This window comes from Aquila chrysaetos, chromosome 8, assembly GCF_900496995.4.
Source record: "Aquila chrysaetos chrysaetos chromosome 8, bAquChr1.4, whole genome shotgun sequence".
Lineage (NCBI taxonomy): Eukaryota > Metazoa > Chordata > Aves > Accipitriformes > Accipitridae > Aquila > Aquila chrysaetos.
This window is the reverse complement of record NC_044011.1, coordinates 21,622,391-21,639,058: the sequence shown is the minus strand read 5'-3', so window position 1 is coordinate 21,639,058 and position 16,668 is coordinate 21,622,391. Positions and strand designations below refer to the sequence as shown.

The 16,668-nt window shown below is 37.3% G+C and overlaps 1 protein-coding gene across 1 annotated transcript in view; it reads right to left on the bottom strand.

Moving 5' to 3' along the window:
- MAP3K5 (mitogen-activated protein kinase kinase kinase 5) overlaps positions 1 to 16,668 on the bottom strand; it is a 109,878-nt gene that overhangs the window by 1,506 nt on the left and 91,704 nt on the right. The window contains exons 20-29 of the mRNA XM_030023118.2: positions 16,044 to 16,221; positions 15,220 to 15,240; positions 13,950 to 14,127; positions 13,681 to 13,849; positions 10,487 to 10,672; positions 6,747 to 6,852; positions 4,136 to 4,379; positions 1,800 to 1,912; positions 798 to 910; positions 72 to 148 (exon numbers count right to left, since the gene is read on the bottom strand). Of these exons, the coding sequence (XP_029878978.1) occupies positions 72 to 148; positions 798 to 910; positions 1,800 to 1,912; positions 4,136 to 4,379; positions 6,747 to 6,852; positions 10,487 to 10,672; positions 13,681 to 13,849; positions 13,950 to 14,127; positions 15,220 to 15,240; positions 16,044 to 16,221 (1,385 nt within the window). The remainder of the gene's footprint in view (positions 1 to 71; positions 149 to 797; positions 911 to 1,799; positions 1,913 to 4,135; positions 4,380 to 6,746; positions 6,853 to 10,486; positions 10,673 to 13,680; positions 13,850 to 13,949; positions 14,128 to 15,219; positions 15,241 to 16,043; positions 16,222 to 16,668) is intronic.

Below are 16,668 nucleotides of genomic sequence, written 5' to 3'. Positions count from 1 at the left end.
AGACTTAGTTCTCTTGTAACAAAACACAACTCCTGCTCAGCACAGTTAGTGTAACTGTGAAGAAGCATTACCTCAGTCTCAAACATTTCAGATCATCTCGTGTAACATAGCAGAGAATATCCATTAATGTATAGTCTTCAGCCAAGAACTACAAAAAGAAGTTAAAATGAACGTTTTGTTAGAAATATAATCTAACTTTCTAAGCTTTATATACCATGTGCCCTTAAAAATACAGGTTTAGAAGAAACCTAAAATTGGGCCAAAACATGATACATGTAACAGATTAATCCACATTGTTTCTAGAAATACAGTGAAACTACTTAATTTTTTTTTTTTTTTTTTTACTTTTGAGGAACCTTTGATGTGATCTGTAGGAGTGATAACTACATGCAGGTTTTCGTAAGTCAGCTGAAATTCTGAGATGCTCAACACCTCTAAAATTATATAATTTGCTGCAGAGCAGACTAATCTACTTCAGGAGATTTATGTACCCTGCATCCACAGTATAATTGGCAGGAGCTGCTGCAATGTGTAGAGACACTGAAAAATTATGAACCAAAGCAATACTGTCTATTTACCAGGACATTTTATTCCCTTATTCCTAATCAGATACAGGAATTATTAACAATACTGTATTTGTGTGAAGGCCTTCATATTCATGGCTTTTTCCTATCTTCTGAAAACAAATTTATCTCTTAAAATGTGCTAAAGTAATTAAAAAGCTTTGGTATCTTCTTGCATTGAGTCACAAAACCAGTACTGCAACTGTATCAAAGAGTGAACAGAATCATTGCTACCTTGTTTATTGTGGCCTCATCAGCTCCTTGAACACTCAGCCAGTTTACCAGATCAGGATCTTCAGTTCCTGTGCCAGTGGAATGACGATGACAGACAGACAATCCAGGAATATCTAGAACAAGCATTTTTGAGAAAAGGTTTTGTGTTGCCAAAGCAACCTCTTGTTATTTTTGAATGCTGAAGAACTTTCTTCAGTGAACTTTCCCTTCAACCTTAGAATGCCAGTATCCCCATAAATAAAGTGTCAATTCCCAAAGCACACAATTACAGTTTATAGACAGTTATACACCAATTACTCTACTTGGTTAGGGGTACAGTTAAAATAGTGTGAACACTGATACAGATACATTTTCTGTCCTCTTTGGAAAATGACTTTACTAGTAGGAGGCACATCAATTTTACTGTAACTGTTTCTACACTGACATTGTTGCATCAATTTAAACTGTTCAGCATAACTCATACGAGTGGTGCGTAGGCAATGCCTTAGACTGAGGATCAGCTCCATTTGGAAAGCAACACTTTGAAGCACATTACATGGAAACATCAAACTGCATTAGCACTTCCATCTTCTTCAGGGCAGATACGTATCAAACTCAACTTCCCTCAGTAAGCTTTAAGTTGTATTTACATCTCACCAGTTAGATCCTCTTGAACTTTCAGGGTAACAATTGGAACAGTCCATAATTCAAGGAACACATACCTAAACATACTAGATTATCCTCTTTAGAAATAATATTTATTCTGTAGGATATGAGCCTTGTACTCTTCCATATAATCACAATCAAAAATATTTAAATCATACCATTGCTTGTACTGTGATTAAGAAATTCAGTAATTTGTCTCCACAACATACGTTCTTACTTCAAAGCAAACCCTACCAGAAGCAGCATAATAAAGCTCCTTTGCTGAGACTGGCTCAATAAAAAGTACAGAAGTGTAGCTGCCACTGTCTTCATCTGTAGCCAGTATAAAACTTTTCCTTGAAAATTATTCTCACTTACCTATTGGCTGTGACCTAAGCCGTAGGTTTCTGATCTCTTGATCTTTTTCTTCTATAGCTTGATGTAAGAGGACTTGAAATTCTCTCTCCTTTTGAACTAACTCCTCCAATAACCTGTGAAGTAACAGGAAGGAAGCACACATTTCCTTAAGTATTTTCACATTTTCAGGACAGCAAAGATCTTACTACACTTAAACTGGAACCTTCTTGACAGAGACAAGGATAGCCACCTTCAGCTTTCATAGGAATATCCTCTCAGTATAGATTTATTATGACCTATATCAAGATGTAAACATTCACTGGTTCCTAAAGCTATAGCTCTTAAAAAAAAAAAAAAAAAAAGCCCCAAACACACCAGCCTCCATATACACATCCACCCACTGAACAGGTGGTATGGTACAGAATTTCAGTGAAATTTCTACAGCCAGAATTCTGTTTTAAACAAAACTGTGTAACCAAGAAGAACAAATATCAAAGCGTTCCATAAACCAAGGGCTAAACTTTGTGGCATAATCCTTTGTAAGGAAAAAAGCCCCTTCACATCTCTCCAGCAGACATTTTCAAAGGTATGGCAAGGGTGGAGCTGTGATGAAAATGTGGTGAAAACTTACGGTTGCATTTCTTAAATGGGGAAAAATACATTCTCATCCACACAAGGGCTGTCCATTCCTCACATACTAGGCACTTTGTGCCTACCTTTCTATGCTATATGAAGAGTGAGAAAAGAGGAGGCAAAACACCTTGTGTCCTCTCTTAAGCAATTACTTTTGAGAATGTCAAGCAGAAGCAAACTGGAACCTATGTTTGACTTCCTTCATAACACAAACACAGAAACCCAGAGAGATTCAGTGGTCAGCACCTTTCAAACTGATCAAAGGAAAATAATCAGAATACAGACATATATTCTGTCCAGACAGGTGTGCAGTCACTTTTCAGTTAATTTATTCCTCCTCTAACCATTCTGGTTGAAAAAGGCCTTCAGGGCCAATAAAATAATCAACTATTTTCTCTTGATAACTGCTTGCTGCTTATGCCAATAAAGCCTTAATTAATACTTAAACTTATTATTTACCTCAAAATTTCTGCATGAATGACAGGATGTGGTTATTTGGCCAAAGGCTTTGCATTTGAGAAATTTACAAAAGCAAAGTGCTAGAAAATAGTATGTCTACAAATTGATCGCTTCTGATGCTAGTCCCCATCATAAACTTGGGAAGTAAAGTGAGGCAATCTAAATTATTTATGTATTTATTTAAGTGTAAGATAAGGCAATCAAAATATTTCTCAGTGGTCATCACAAGCAAAAAAATAAATTGTAACATAAGAACTCAAAAATACTGGTACTTTATTAAGAACAGTACAGTCTAATGAATTACTCCATGGCAAAATTCTTGGACACATTTAAAAGTGCAATTTAACATTTTAATTTAAATTGGAACAATAACTACAAAGAATGTTCTAGCAGCATAACAGTTGTCTTACTGAAGACGTTCTCCTTCTTTCAAAGTCATATTCAAAATTTACTGAGGTCAGTAGGAAATCCAATGTCATAAATCAGATGCTGCAAAAGCTAAAATATCTACTTTAAACAGACTATCTGGTATATTTTAATGAAAAGAAAACAAAATATAGAGAAGATTATTTGGATAAAATAATGGAGACAGATTTGTCTCTGACATTTCTTAAACAAACAAAAAACCCAAAAGAACCACTTCTCAGGTTTAAAGTAGAATATGTATATTTCTGAAAAAAAATCCAATATCCAAATCTCTGGCTTATTTCTTCTTTTAAACAACACACCTATTTTTCCCATCTTTCTCTGATGAACACAATTTATTTAATTAAAAGGTAGTGCATGCTGGTAAGCACAGATTCTGCTGCAGTGAATTCTGTGCACAAAACAATTCTGAAGCAGTTTCCTTGTAGAGTTCACGTGTGGCTGTCGACTAGCTTGAGTTCATTCCCCAAGAAGAACTATAGAAAAGAACAGCAAGTTCTGCCTTAATGGAAACAAAACATAACACCATTCACCAGCCATACACAGCATATGAAGGAGAGAAAAAGCAGAAGCTTGGCAGAAAGCTCAACTTTTTCAGACCTTCCTTGAAAGGGCACCTGAAATCAAGACTGACCTTAACTTGCATCACTATTGTTTTGAAATGAATAAAACTAATAAAAGTGATCAGTCACAGCTGAACAATGACCATCATTTAAATGAACAGCTTCCAGTACCATGGAATTTTGATACTGTCACTAGTGTTCTAGCACATGTATTTTAAAAGCAAAACAATACATACTGTCACAAGTAGGCTAGTGTCTCCTGATGTCCAGACTTACCTGTTTGTCTCTAATTTTAGCCGCCCCAGCTGGACACTCAGTGATCTGTGAGCAGCCTGGGAGTCATGAGATACCGTAGAGCTGAGTGTGCTTACACCTGAGGTAGCTACTGCATCTTCCATGACAATGCAAGGCTGTTGGATAGTTTGATTCTGAGGCTGTTCATCTTGATCTTCTTCAACTTCTATATCATCCTGATCTGCTGTATCACTTTCAGATGCAAGACTAAAATGTGGCCTCAATTCTATCAGTAACATTAAAATATAAGCAAAAGAAAAAACATTAAGCATGTTAAAAATTAGTTAAACATTAAAACGAAAGCAGACCTAAGTGACTATTTACAGATCATCCTACAGCTTTGGTTAAACCAGACCTGAAATTTCTGTAGCAGGAGAACAAATGATATTATCTAGGGGGTTAAGAACACTCAGACCATAACAGCATCTTCATTTATGCTAATTATTATTCAGCCTATTTAATGTTCAAAAGCTCTAAAAAACAAAAATTTGGATGAATAGGATTCCAGATTTGGAGAGCATTTCATGTCAAATTGTGCTGAAGTACTACGTGCAGCAGAAATACTTTCTTTTGCTTAATTCCATTCTCAATGGTTTGTAGTTTCTTATGTGTCTGACCTGAAATGTTTTATTAAACAAATAACCATTATTTCTTTTATATCCAGCTATTTTTGTTGTTGCTATTCTGGCATATTAAGTATTCTCTCATTATAAGAATACCGTGTTTACTAAAAAATTGTGTCCAAAGATATAGAGAGGAAATAACAAACGCCTCTCCTGACAATTAAAAGTAGCACACTTCCCTTCTGCTTATCAGAGAGAACACTGCCTATTTTGTAATGATGTACATCCACAAAATTGCAGACACAAAGCTATACGTGTACTCTGGTTTCTGTTATTCCCTGTTTAAACTACCTACCAGAGCTTGCCAGGTATGCGAGATAGGTACCCAAGATCTTATACTCCTACACAACCTATTACTGCAACAACATCTGTTTGTTAATTCTAACCATTTAATATAAATTTTCCTTCCTTCCTTCAATTGTGGCTTCTTACTGCTGAGCACTCCATTTAGTCTCCTCACCAAAACATCTTTTTTCCTGAATCACACTTGGGTTTTGTAGGTTTTTGTCCTTTCTGCTGAAAAACTAACAAGTCCCTTCTTTACAAAAGGGACATTTGTTCCTTGATCCATTATGTCTCTTCATTTCAAGAGAAATACATACCTTTTTCAAGGCTGAACATACTAAGACCAACAGAGCTCTGCTTCCTCTAAATTCAAGAAAGCAGATTTATTATATAGCAGTTACCCAAATATTGCTAGGCAAATAAGTCTGAATTTGCTTTGAACTTCTGCATCATGCTAATAAGAACAGAAGTTCATTTTGCCGTTGTTCACCACTAGGCAGTGTAACTATACATCATCCGCTTTGTACCACTCCTAAAACATCCCATAACTTTAAAAAGTGTTAAGGCCAGAGATAAATCTTCACATCATTCACAGCCGAGTGGGGAGGGGGGGTGGCAAAGTCAGAGAAAGGCAAGGGGAAGCAATCAGAAGTAGGGTAAGGCAATTAGGGAAGAGGCAGATGATCAGTGCCCAAAAGCTACTAGGGCACAGAGGCTTTTGTTTAAGCTTGACCATGTACAATGGATGCTGATACTGAGCTGTATGGGGAAGAAGAGTCGATTAAGGAGGAATTCTACAGTACTCCTGTTATACAGCAATAAAGTATATGCCTGTTAAAGGTGTTCAACATTCTAACCAAAAGACATATTTTCCTTAGGACTCGAAAGTAACACAGAAACCTTATTTATGCCTTGCTGGTTGTGCTGGGGATATGGAAAATACCAAGGAGAACAGGAAGAGCTGTAACTGTTGGAATTTTCAGATCTCCTTGTTGATAATTTAAGACTTAACCCACCACAGAAAACAGGAACGTAAGTATTCTGACTTCAGACTTAAAGCATTAAATCATATATTTGAAAATTTCACCATTAATTCCAGTGTAGAGAATAGGGGAATCACAAGCTTAGAAGTTAAGCAGCAGCAGAGAAACTAACTCTGGAAATACAGAGCAATAACAGAATTGGCTACAGTTTCTCCTACACAGACTCCTTCCCTCAGCTAAGCCATGCATTCTACTTCCACAACATTTAAAATACAATATTCAAACTGCAGACACTGCAGATTTTTTTTTCTTTTTGCTTTAGACAGCTTCTGACCAGGAGCCAGAGAAACTTTCAAGTGCTCCAAAAAGCACGTCTTTAATCTACACTTTGTAAAACACCTTCCAAGATCAGCATGTGTTGGCAAGCGGTCTGTCCTTTGAATTTCAAGAGGCAGCACTGTGCACCTCAAAAACTGCTCACTGTGCTGCAGAATTGTTTAGATTACATATCTTGGAAAGGTACTTTCCAAAATAACATGGACAATACACTGATTAGTTTTTGAGTTGCAAAACAGACAAGTGAACAGGAAAAAGGCCACTGCTGGTTTCAAAACCTTAAGTGAAGCATCATAATTACAGCTCTAAAGCACATTTAAAGAGATCAGCTAACGAATATTTGCTGAGTATTAAGAAATGACTCACCTGGGACCAGAATAGTAATAGCAGTCTGCACAGCTTTTCGGATTATGCTGTCCAATGCAAACATCCAATGTGGCTTGATGTTATGATTTCGGAGAACTTTATTGACCTAGCAACACAGAATTCAGTTCAGGTATTATATCCCGCACCCAACTTTATAATATATGTCAGCATTATATAAACTGTTTGAACTTATAGATGCTGTATCAAAGCAGGCGATTAAAACTATTTCATGTTGTCATTAAATGAAGAAAATAACAACATTGCCAACTTTCACTGTTTTATTACAAGTTGTGCAATATTTTGTATTTTTTAATCAAGTTCTGGTTCCTGTGTTAGGTGATTTTTCATAACTGTGATACTGAAGTTTATTTAACCTTCACGGGTGTGGAGATAAACTTAAAAAGAATGTGAGCAAGACAAATACCAAAGACCATATTATGAAAGGCTTGTAATTTAAGCTAATTAATCTTGGGGTTTTTTTGGCATCATTTTCACTGCTTGCTCTGAGAAATACTTATCTATTTTAAAGTACAATTGTAGGAAATATCAAAGAACTAATGTAATGCTGCTCCTTCTTGATTCAGAAAATAGTTAGTTAACATTAGTTTAAATAGTCAGGGATCTTCATTTGTATGCTGTACCATTTTCTCTTTCCTTCTACTTTTTACTTTGTACAATCAGATAGTTTCCTACACTGGGTTGCTCCTAATTGCTTACAGGGCTGCTTTTAGACTGCTTTAAACCATATTCCTAGGTGCCTCTATGGATGCTCCATGCCACTTGCAAGAATGTCTCTACCTTGGGGGAATTGTTTTCCAACTCCCAGATGACAGGGAAGAAGCAGGTGGGGTGACAGTGCTAGAACGAAATGCCTAGCCACATTAACTGGCAATAGCACAAAACAGACTCAGTGCTGTTTTCCAGGCACAGAAGCAGCCCAAAGCAACAGATTCTGTAGGACTGGAGAAGTTGTAGGAAGAAACAAATATAACTGTATTTAGAACATTATGAGGTTACTCAAAGCCTTATAAAAAAAGTAGCAACTAGTGCTTACTAAAAAATGTGTCAAGAAGATACTTCACTCTTAGGTCTTTCTAAAAAAGGGATTAGTTCAATTTTCTCACATTGTGATAACATCTCTGTAAAAAATGACTGAAGTTACACAAATGATGCCTTCAGAAGATGTGTAAAAGTTAATAAATGTTACTAATCATTATTTTCACCGCCCCAAAGCAACTGCATTCAGTAATACAGTAATTTATGTAGGTACCTGTACTGGGTTTGGCTGGAATGGAGTTAATTTTCTTCACAGCAGCCCATATGGTGCTATGTTTCAGACTGGTGACTAAAACAGCCTTGATAACACACCCATGTTTTAGCTATTGCTGAGCAGAGCCTACACAGTGTCAAGGCCTTCTCTGTTTCTTATGCTGCCCCACCAGTGAGTAGGCTGGGGGGTGGACTAAAGGCTGGAAGGGACATGGCTGGCACAGCTGACTAGAACTGACCTAAGAGATATTCCCTTCCATATAATATCACACTCACCGATAAAACTAGGGGGGTAGTTTTTCTAAAGAAGCTTTTGCTCAGGGACAGGCTGGGCATTAGTCTACTAGTGATGAGTGATTGCTTTTGCATCAGCTGTGACGTTTGTTGTTGTTTCCCCCCCGCCCTTCACTTATTAAACAGTCTTTACCTCGATCCACAAGCCTTCTCACTTCTTGCCCTTCCGATTCTCTCCCTCATCCTGCTGCAAGGGAGCGAATGAGCAACTGGGTAAGGGCTTTCCTGTACCTGCCAGCCACAGTCAACCCACCACAGGACCTGTCTCCTCAATTCTATTGCCAATGGCCGCGAGGTGGCACTTGGACACTGCTTGGACTCGGGGAGCTGTCAGCAGCGCCAGGGGAGCCTGCCCTGTGCCTGGTACCTGGGCAGCAGCTGCCTAAGGGCCCCAAAAGCTTGCCCATGGCCCTCTGAGGCAGCACAACTCCTGTTTGCAAGCACTTCGCACCTTCCCATACCGACTCCTACCCAGACACTGACATGTCTTTAGCTAAGTGCAGCCTATTTAAGAACTGAAGAAGCATGATGTAACTTTGTCAAGAACACAACAATGCACAGTAATGTGATTTAGCTATTTACATTACAGCACATAACTACTTTTTCTTGGTTGCTCCAATGAGGATATTGTGATTATTAAACCTTGTTACCTGAGATTACCTTATTAAGTCCTAAGAACAAGGGAACTACTTTCCCTCACTTTTAGCAATATCCCAATCTCTGCAGTATTGAGCTCTTGATACTGATCTGGATTTCAGTGTTCTACTATAGAAATCTAATGCTTGACCAAAAGAATTAAGACTGGGTACATATAAAGCAGTGTTTTTCTTTGAACTTTCTGTGAGTTATCTTAGTTAAATAATAGAGAGAGAGTAATGAGAGAGACACTTATCAGTTAAACAACAGCAACTTGTAATGAGGAAGGTAACAGAAGAGGGTAAAATTTTTACTGAAATAACATGAGTCATGCAATTACCACCGAACAACCGATGCCCAGCAACATCTCTATCAGAAAACCAACCCAGATATTTGTACTTTTCCCCCCTCAATTTTTTTCTTGACCTTGTATGTTTGGTTTTTTCTTCCAAGTGTCAAAACAGTATTAATATGAGGCTAAGCAGAATGGAAAGCTGAAGTGTACTCCAAAGTGCAGACTCAAATAAAAACCTTTGATTTTCATTTCACACATTAGGGTTTTTTTCGTAAACAGCATCTAATTCTTGTCAGTGTAGTCTATGCAACAAACAGTTTACATGCTATGCAATCCTTCCTGACAGCTCTTTTACTTGTCAGAGTGCCCAGGTTTAAATGCTAACAGAATCATCCACCTCAAATGCCTACTTGGATTGTCTTTTCATTTTTACTACGTGACATCAGTCTGGACAAGTGATGACCAGCACAGCTGCACCCTCCCATGTTGGTTATTCAACTTAATTATTAAGCCTAATTGCTTGTGAACTAACATTTAAATACATAGCTTAAGAAGAAAAAGCATTTGCTTTCGGTAAAGTAGCTATTTAAAGGTTATCCATGTGTGTGTTTGGTTGCTCACTGTAGGAAATAATAAATTTTGCACTAATTATTGACAGAAAAGTAACCTTTTTTCTTCCTTCTTATCCCACTGCTTATAAATTGAAATGAAGATGTCTAGTTTGGCAAAAATCTGCTACTCATCAAAAATACTAGAATAAGACCTCAATACAATATTACAAGATAAACAGACTACTATTGGGGGCATAAAGCGGTTTAATGTATTAGTTTATAAGAGAAGTTCAAGAGATCTGCATTTATGTAGGATAAGCCTGACATGCAGTGTTGGTCTTATTTACCAGAAAACCATCTAAACCGAAATTTTTTTTAAAAAGGGCTTTCCTGCTTTAGTACTATGACGTAACATTTACACAACTATGCTGAACCTTCTAGATCTTTAATCAGCAACATCTCAAAAGTTGTGTTCAGGGTCTGTGTCCTGCCAGAGGATCACATGGCAACCATGGCTGTGGGCTGGGTTTTTGTTATTACAGGTTCAAAGCCCTCAAATATTATTGTTTCAGTAACTCTGGGTGGAAGTTAATGAAGTTTTGTCTGCTTCTGGCTTCTAGCTTTCAGATTTTTTTTTTTTTTTTTTTTTTTGGCAGTTTTGGTGCACAAAGTTCTTAGTAAAAATGACAACTTACAGCATCTTGAAAACCAAACAGCACAAGCTGCACTTGACTGATACCATGACTGTCAAAGTCTAACTCCAGTTTCAGTTTTGAAAGAGTGGTTGCTATGATTTTACGATCGGTGGACCGTACAAACTCTCTGAGGCTGGAAACGAGCGTTGTGATATGTTCCCATTTTAGCTTGGGTTCTTCGGCTCCCTGGTAGAAGAGAGAGGAAAAGAAATAGTTTTTGACAGCCATCTTTTGAAACATACAACCAGAGGAACTTCAGCCAATAATGTCAGTTGGCAATATGGATTTCTAGAAATTCTACTGCTATAGTTAAGGAAAAGGCACAGTTGCAGGTCAGATTATGGTAGCAGCATAACTACAGCAGCAAAGACTTCTACCGCTGAGCTCTCTGGTAATGCAGGTTACTTAACAAGCAAGTAGCTGACTTCATTTTGTATCAGTTGCTGAAATATACGTGCACACTATAGTCTGTATGTCTCATTGTACAGGAGTGAAAAGACATGAATAAATATACTGTGCATTGAACACTACAAATTACTCTTAATTGCAAACAAACACGTACTTTGCACTGCCTCTAATTTCAGAGTGCCTCTGACAGACAACATGCAGAGTCCCACAGTAGCATTTAAAAGAAGTTGTTAGTCAAAGTTACACAGAAGGCTCAGAAAGAGACTAATTCTTTCTTACGTAATTTCCCTTGATACAGAACTTCTACACTTACCTATTCTTAGAGAAGGTCTACAAATCTCTCACCTTTCTATTATAAATATTCATATGCCTATTTTTAAAACCTTTTGTGTTTTTACATGAGCTACCAAAGTAGCAAAAGGCTCAAACACATTCATCAGAATAATCAGTGCATGTAACTAGGAAGTAGAGGACTGTATTTACTCTCCAAAGTAAAGTTATGCCAACTGAATACAAATTTCAATTCTAAATCTTAAAATTAAACCAGAGATGGAAAACCATACTAGTTGTTCAACATGAAGTACTAGATGCTTATTCTGAAGGAAGCTAAATAATTATTTATATAGACAAAAGATACCTAACAGTGTTTTCCATAACAGAAGGACACATGGTGTTTGTTTCTGTTGCATTTGCCAGTTTTATGCCATGAATGTTATAGCTGGCCAGACATCAAGAACTCTGCCAATAAAGTTGAGGTTTTAACTGTAGTTCATTAATTCTGATGAGGATCAAACAAAGATAATTTTAATCTTTGAGAGAGAGAAAGAAACTTAAAAAAAAAAAAAAGAGAAAAAGCTCTAGAGCAGTCAAACATTCTACAGACTAAAGCACCCATCTCCGAGATAAAAGATCCTAGGCTCTGATCCTGATCCGCTTTGATTTGGAGAATTCACCTGATGATCGGCTATACTGAAGTGGATCCCTCACTCTGTCCTGCAGTAGCTGATCTTTTTGTGTAAATAATTAAAAAGCCTTTAGGGCAGATAGGTGGACACATAACACACTGTAGCCCTGGACTAGAAGATCCAAGTCCATCAAGGCATGCTGGGGACAGGGCAACCAGTATGGCTCCCTAATAAGAAAGAGTGACCTATTTTGGGAGGGTCATTCTCCTCCCCTAGCCCCCACACACGACTTTGTTGAAATTGTTCTTATGAAAAGTTTTTGTGAAGGGAAAAGTGCTATCAAAGCCTAAAACCTGATGAGGCCTAACAAGCAAGTCAGGCTTCCATCTATTGGTAACTTCTTGCATTTATGCAGGACATAACAAGAAGCTAATTCAACTTCCCCTTAATTGCAGTTACTACCACTTTCTGGTGGTTTGAGTAAGTTTCCCACTCTTTGACCAGGGTCCCTCTCTCAAGGGAGAAAACAGTGTTTGGGAGTTAGAGTCCTGCATCCTCTTGAAGGGCAGACAGTTCCAGGCACATGCGCTTTAAACTCTTTGACTTTACAACTCTGTGTCTCTCTGCTCCTCTCTTGGGCTGTTCCAGCCCCGGCTGAGGAAGGCATGAAACACCAAGCATCCTCTCTGGATTCTGTGCTTGAGTTTCAGCCCCTCACTATCACTGATTATTCCTTTCATACGCATGCTAACAACTGTGTCTGTTATAGCAACACTCTAGCAAAGCGCAGATCACTGGCATCTCTCATTGCCTTCTATTTTAACACTTTCTGTAGTTACCAGGACAACTGTGGGTTCCTCCCTCCCCCCACCAAGAGTTAGAAGCTCTTTTTATTGGTACGGCAGCAATTTCCAATTACATTAACTGTACTACATGCGTAAGAATCGTATTTGTTTGCACCAGTTTCTAAACAGTACTATCTTTAGAAGATGAGTCGTCACATTTTATACAAATATGTTTTAGACTAGCAATACCGAGCCTTGAGAATGAAGTGAGTCAATTAACTACTAACACACACATTACAAACAAGAACAAAAAGTCATGTCATCCAATTACAGTGTTGCAACATTTAGCAGCGTGGTCATGATCTGTAATTTATTCAGTGTCATCCTGAACTGATACATCATCATGAATTGTCCCCACAAAGGAAAGCCAAAAGGTCGTTCTGCAATTATTTTATTGTTTGCTGTAGCTCCCACTGTCACTCCATCTTCACTCCCCCTCCATATGTGCTCCCAACTGCTATGAGGAATAGCTGCAATTTATTTTCTCCCTAGCTCCCTCTTTCCGCTTTTACGGCTGTTGGCTAGAAGGCAGTGGTGTACCAGTCAGCCACATTTTTTCTATGCAATAACTTAACATAGGGCCAGAGCAGGCCAAAACACCTACACTTCCCTCCATCTAGTCAGCCAGAAGATAGAACTCTAAAGTAGGGGCAAGGTAATCGCCTTCTGGGGATGATTGACCTGACAGTGTCAACCTGACCTGACAGCCTCAGTCCCATTTGAAAATCACTGGTAAAATATAATATAATGAAAACACATTTTTCTGTTGTCTGGCCAGCACTAATATCCAGGTATACATATAGTATTTACAAACAACACAAAAAGCATATGTCATGCAGCATAAACAATTTCAAAGCTTATTTTTAATAGCCCAAATAAAACAATAAACTGTGAAAGCTTACACGGTGTATGCCTTCTAAATTAATCAAACTTTATTTTTTAATTACTTTACTATGTGTAATTTCAAAAGTTCCAGGTAACTGCAGATAAGTCTTCAAATTCCATAAAAATTTGTTGCTTTCTGAAATTACTTTACCTGAGCCAAAGCTTCCATCAAGTTCCTCACCACCTTCTCTTGGTCCTCAGTTAATATCCTGTGAAGGGTGGCTCTCCTTTCACTATCCTTCTTCAGCATGAAAAACCCAGAATCTTTCTCTTCAGGTGAAGGAGGTGCACTGTGATCCTCAAAATTTTCATCTGGGATGCTGAATGAAAGACAGTCAGTGAAAAGAAACTTTATAAAAGCCACCCCAATGCACACATTCCTAATCTACTGTGTAACATAAATGCCAGATAGCTCTTTACCTCAGAAAAAGGGAACGGATTCCCTTCCCATCTTTTTCTCCACAGGATTTGGCTCTTGTTTTGAAAGAGAATGGATCAATTTTTAATTCTGTATCAGGCGAGACAGAACCATATTCACTGCTGCTACTTGTATCTTCCACCAGAACAGGGACAGGTAAGGATATACTCCGAAGATACTCTATTCATATAGGAATATTCAGAAATCAGAATTTAATAGTGCCATGACAGTTCTGAAGTGAAAAGGTTACTCTTTCAGAGAAAACACAAAGACTCCAGTCTTCCCACACACCAATACAAAATATTAAAACAAAATTGACAAAACACTCCTAAAGCTTATTCTTCTAGAATAGCATTCTCTTTCAGTTATGTTTTTATTCAAAAGGTTCCTGAGATACAGAAATGCTGGGCTCTTTGCAAGTTCACTTATGGAACTTCACCACTGGAGTGAACGCACATCTTATATCACCAGCACGCACTTTCAGCAGTAGCAAAATGTTTCTACAGGGTAAGTCATCCCAGCACCTTCCAAGATCTTAATTTTATGTGTGTATATAAATATATATGTTTATATATACAATACATATAAGTATATATACTATAACACATATAAGATACCTTTATTTATCAGATTATTTTGTACAAGTTTAATTAGTTCATAGTCTTTGATTAATAATAAACATGCAGAACTTTTGGTTTTAAATCCAGAGCATACATTACTGCTGCAAGAAACTATTCATACCTCTTTCACATGTGCATATTTCAAGATGTACTTTGATAGCAACTCAGCATGAAGATAACTGTGTTTGTTCAGTACCCCCCTCCTCCCCCCAGTTCATTTCCTGAAAGAGATGAGTATCCTGTACCGAGGCCTGACAAGGAGTGTCAAATGCATTCCGCTTTTTTCAATCATAGAATTTACCTTAATAAAAGTCTATGTTATCTTTCTCCACAAACCTTGGCTCTATTGCTACTATAAAACAGCCATTTAGTTTCCTGTTCAAATTTCCACTAAATGACCCTATAACAACAACACAGCTCTTCAAGCCTGTATTACCCACCTGCCTAGATTATTAAGCCATAGGTCTGGTAGGCTTACAAATAGTGGTTTAAATTTGCACAATGAATTAGAGGTTCCTAACAGAGAAAGGTCACTTATTTTCATAATTGTGCCCGCTTCTCTTTACAACATTTTAGTGTGACAAATTACACCAGAATAAGTGATAACCACAGTAGCTACACAGTTATGATAGAGAAGTATGTTGAAACTCACCATTTGTATTAGCTGAAAGAACTGTGGGAGAAAAGCAAAGAAAGAAGAAAGTTAAATGTGCTAAAATTAACTGAGAAAATAAGCATAGTCTAAAAGATAACTCTCTTCTTATTTTTATGGACTATCTGAACCCTCCTGTTTGCAGTCTCTAAAAGTGTAGTCTATTGTGATTTAAAGTTAAACTGCAGGGGATGGAAACCATGTTAAAAGTGATCATCCAGTGCCGTCTCCTTTACCTGGTATTTTTATTTCTTTTAGGTACCATGCTAAAAATATACAGAAGATATTTTCATACATATATATGCACACATAGAATATGTCATTCATACTCTCAAAACTTCTTTGTTACTTTCCATAATTTAGAACACTACAGGAAATGAGTATGTGAAAACAAAAATAATGCAGTGCATACTTATTTGCTATGGGACAAAGATTATTTTGCTCATGTAGAAAACTCCCCTGAGGCTCGATAGCATGTTCTAACCTTACACAAAATGTACTTTATGCAAACATTCTTTGAACGAAAACATATGCAAATTTAAAAAACAAACAAACAAAAGCCAACCACAAAAGCTACACAAAACCATGAACAGACTTTTAGAAACCTTTTAAGAAATATTTAGATAAATCACCTCTGTGACCACATGATAACAGAATCTGCTACGACAGTGTTTCTGCAGCAAGCTGCTAGAACAGAAGGTTACAACTGAATGTTCACCTGGGATGGAGATCTGTGTTCATCTTAAAGACTAAATCAGCAGTTTTAGGAAACAGTATCATCAACAAAAGAAAAATTCCAGATTGAGTTTAGCAATGCTTATTACCTGAGAGCTTTGATGGGGATTTTCTTTTTTTGCTTGAAACCTTCAAGAATTCATCTATAAGTAGCTCATGAGCAAAAGCTCGTTTATCAGGATCTGGTTCAAAGCAACGCAATATGAAAGCCTTGGCTTCTGCAGACATGGATTCAGGAATCTCTGGGTGTATTTTAAACATTCCCACCTGAGACAAATAAAGGGAAAAACAATGGCCTACACTGTTCTTTTCCCAAACACTAAATAGCATCAAAAAAGTGTATAGATAGTAAAAGTGGTATATTGGTCTTAAGTTTTGATGTTATATTTCTGTAACTAGTTTATTAATTCAGAGGAAAAAAAAAAACCTATTATAAACTATATAAACAATTACATTAAAAAAACCCCACAACTGCAAGTAGAGGCTCTTGCAAAGCAAAAACCTGCTTCTTTTCTCAGGTGGTTTTTTTTTTTGTTTTTTTTTTTAAACACCCAGGCTGCTGAATAGCTGCTATTGCTCCATTACTTTCTTCAAAACTAAACAGCACTCCCACTCAATTGAATCAGCTCATTCTTCTTAACATCCTCACTAACCAAGTATTTCCTTTATCTTCTCTTCCTGCAATCTCTAATTCTAGCTTCTCCAAAACAGTCA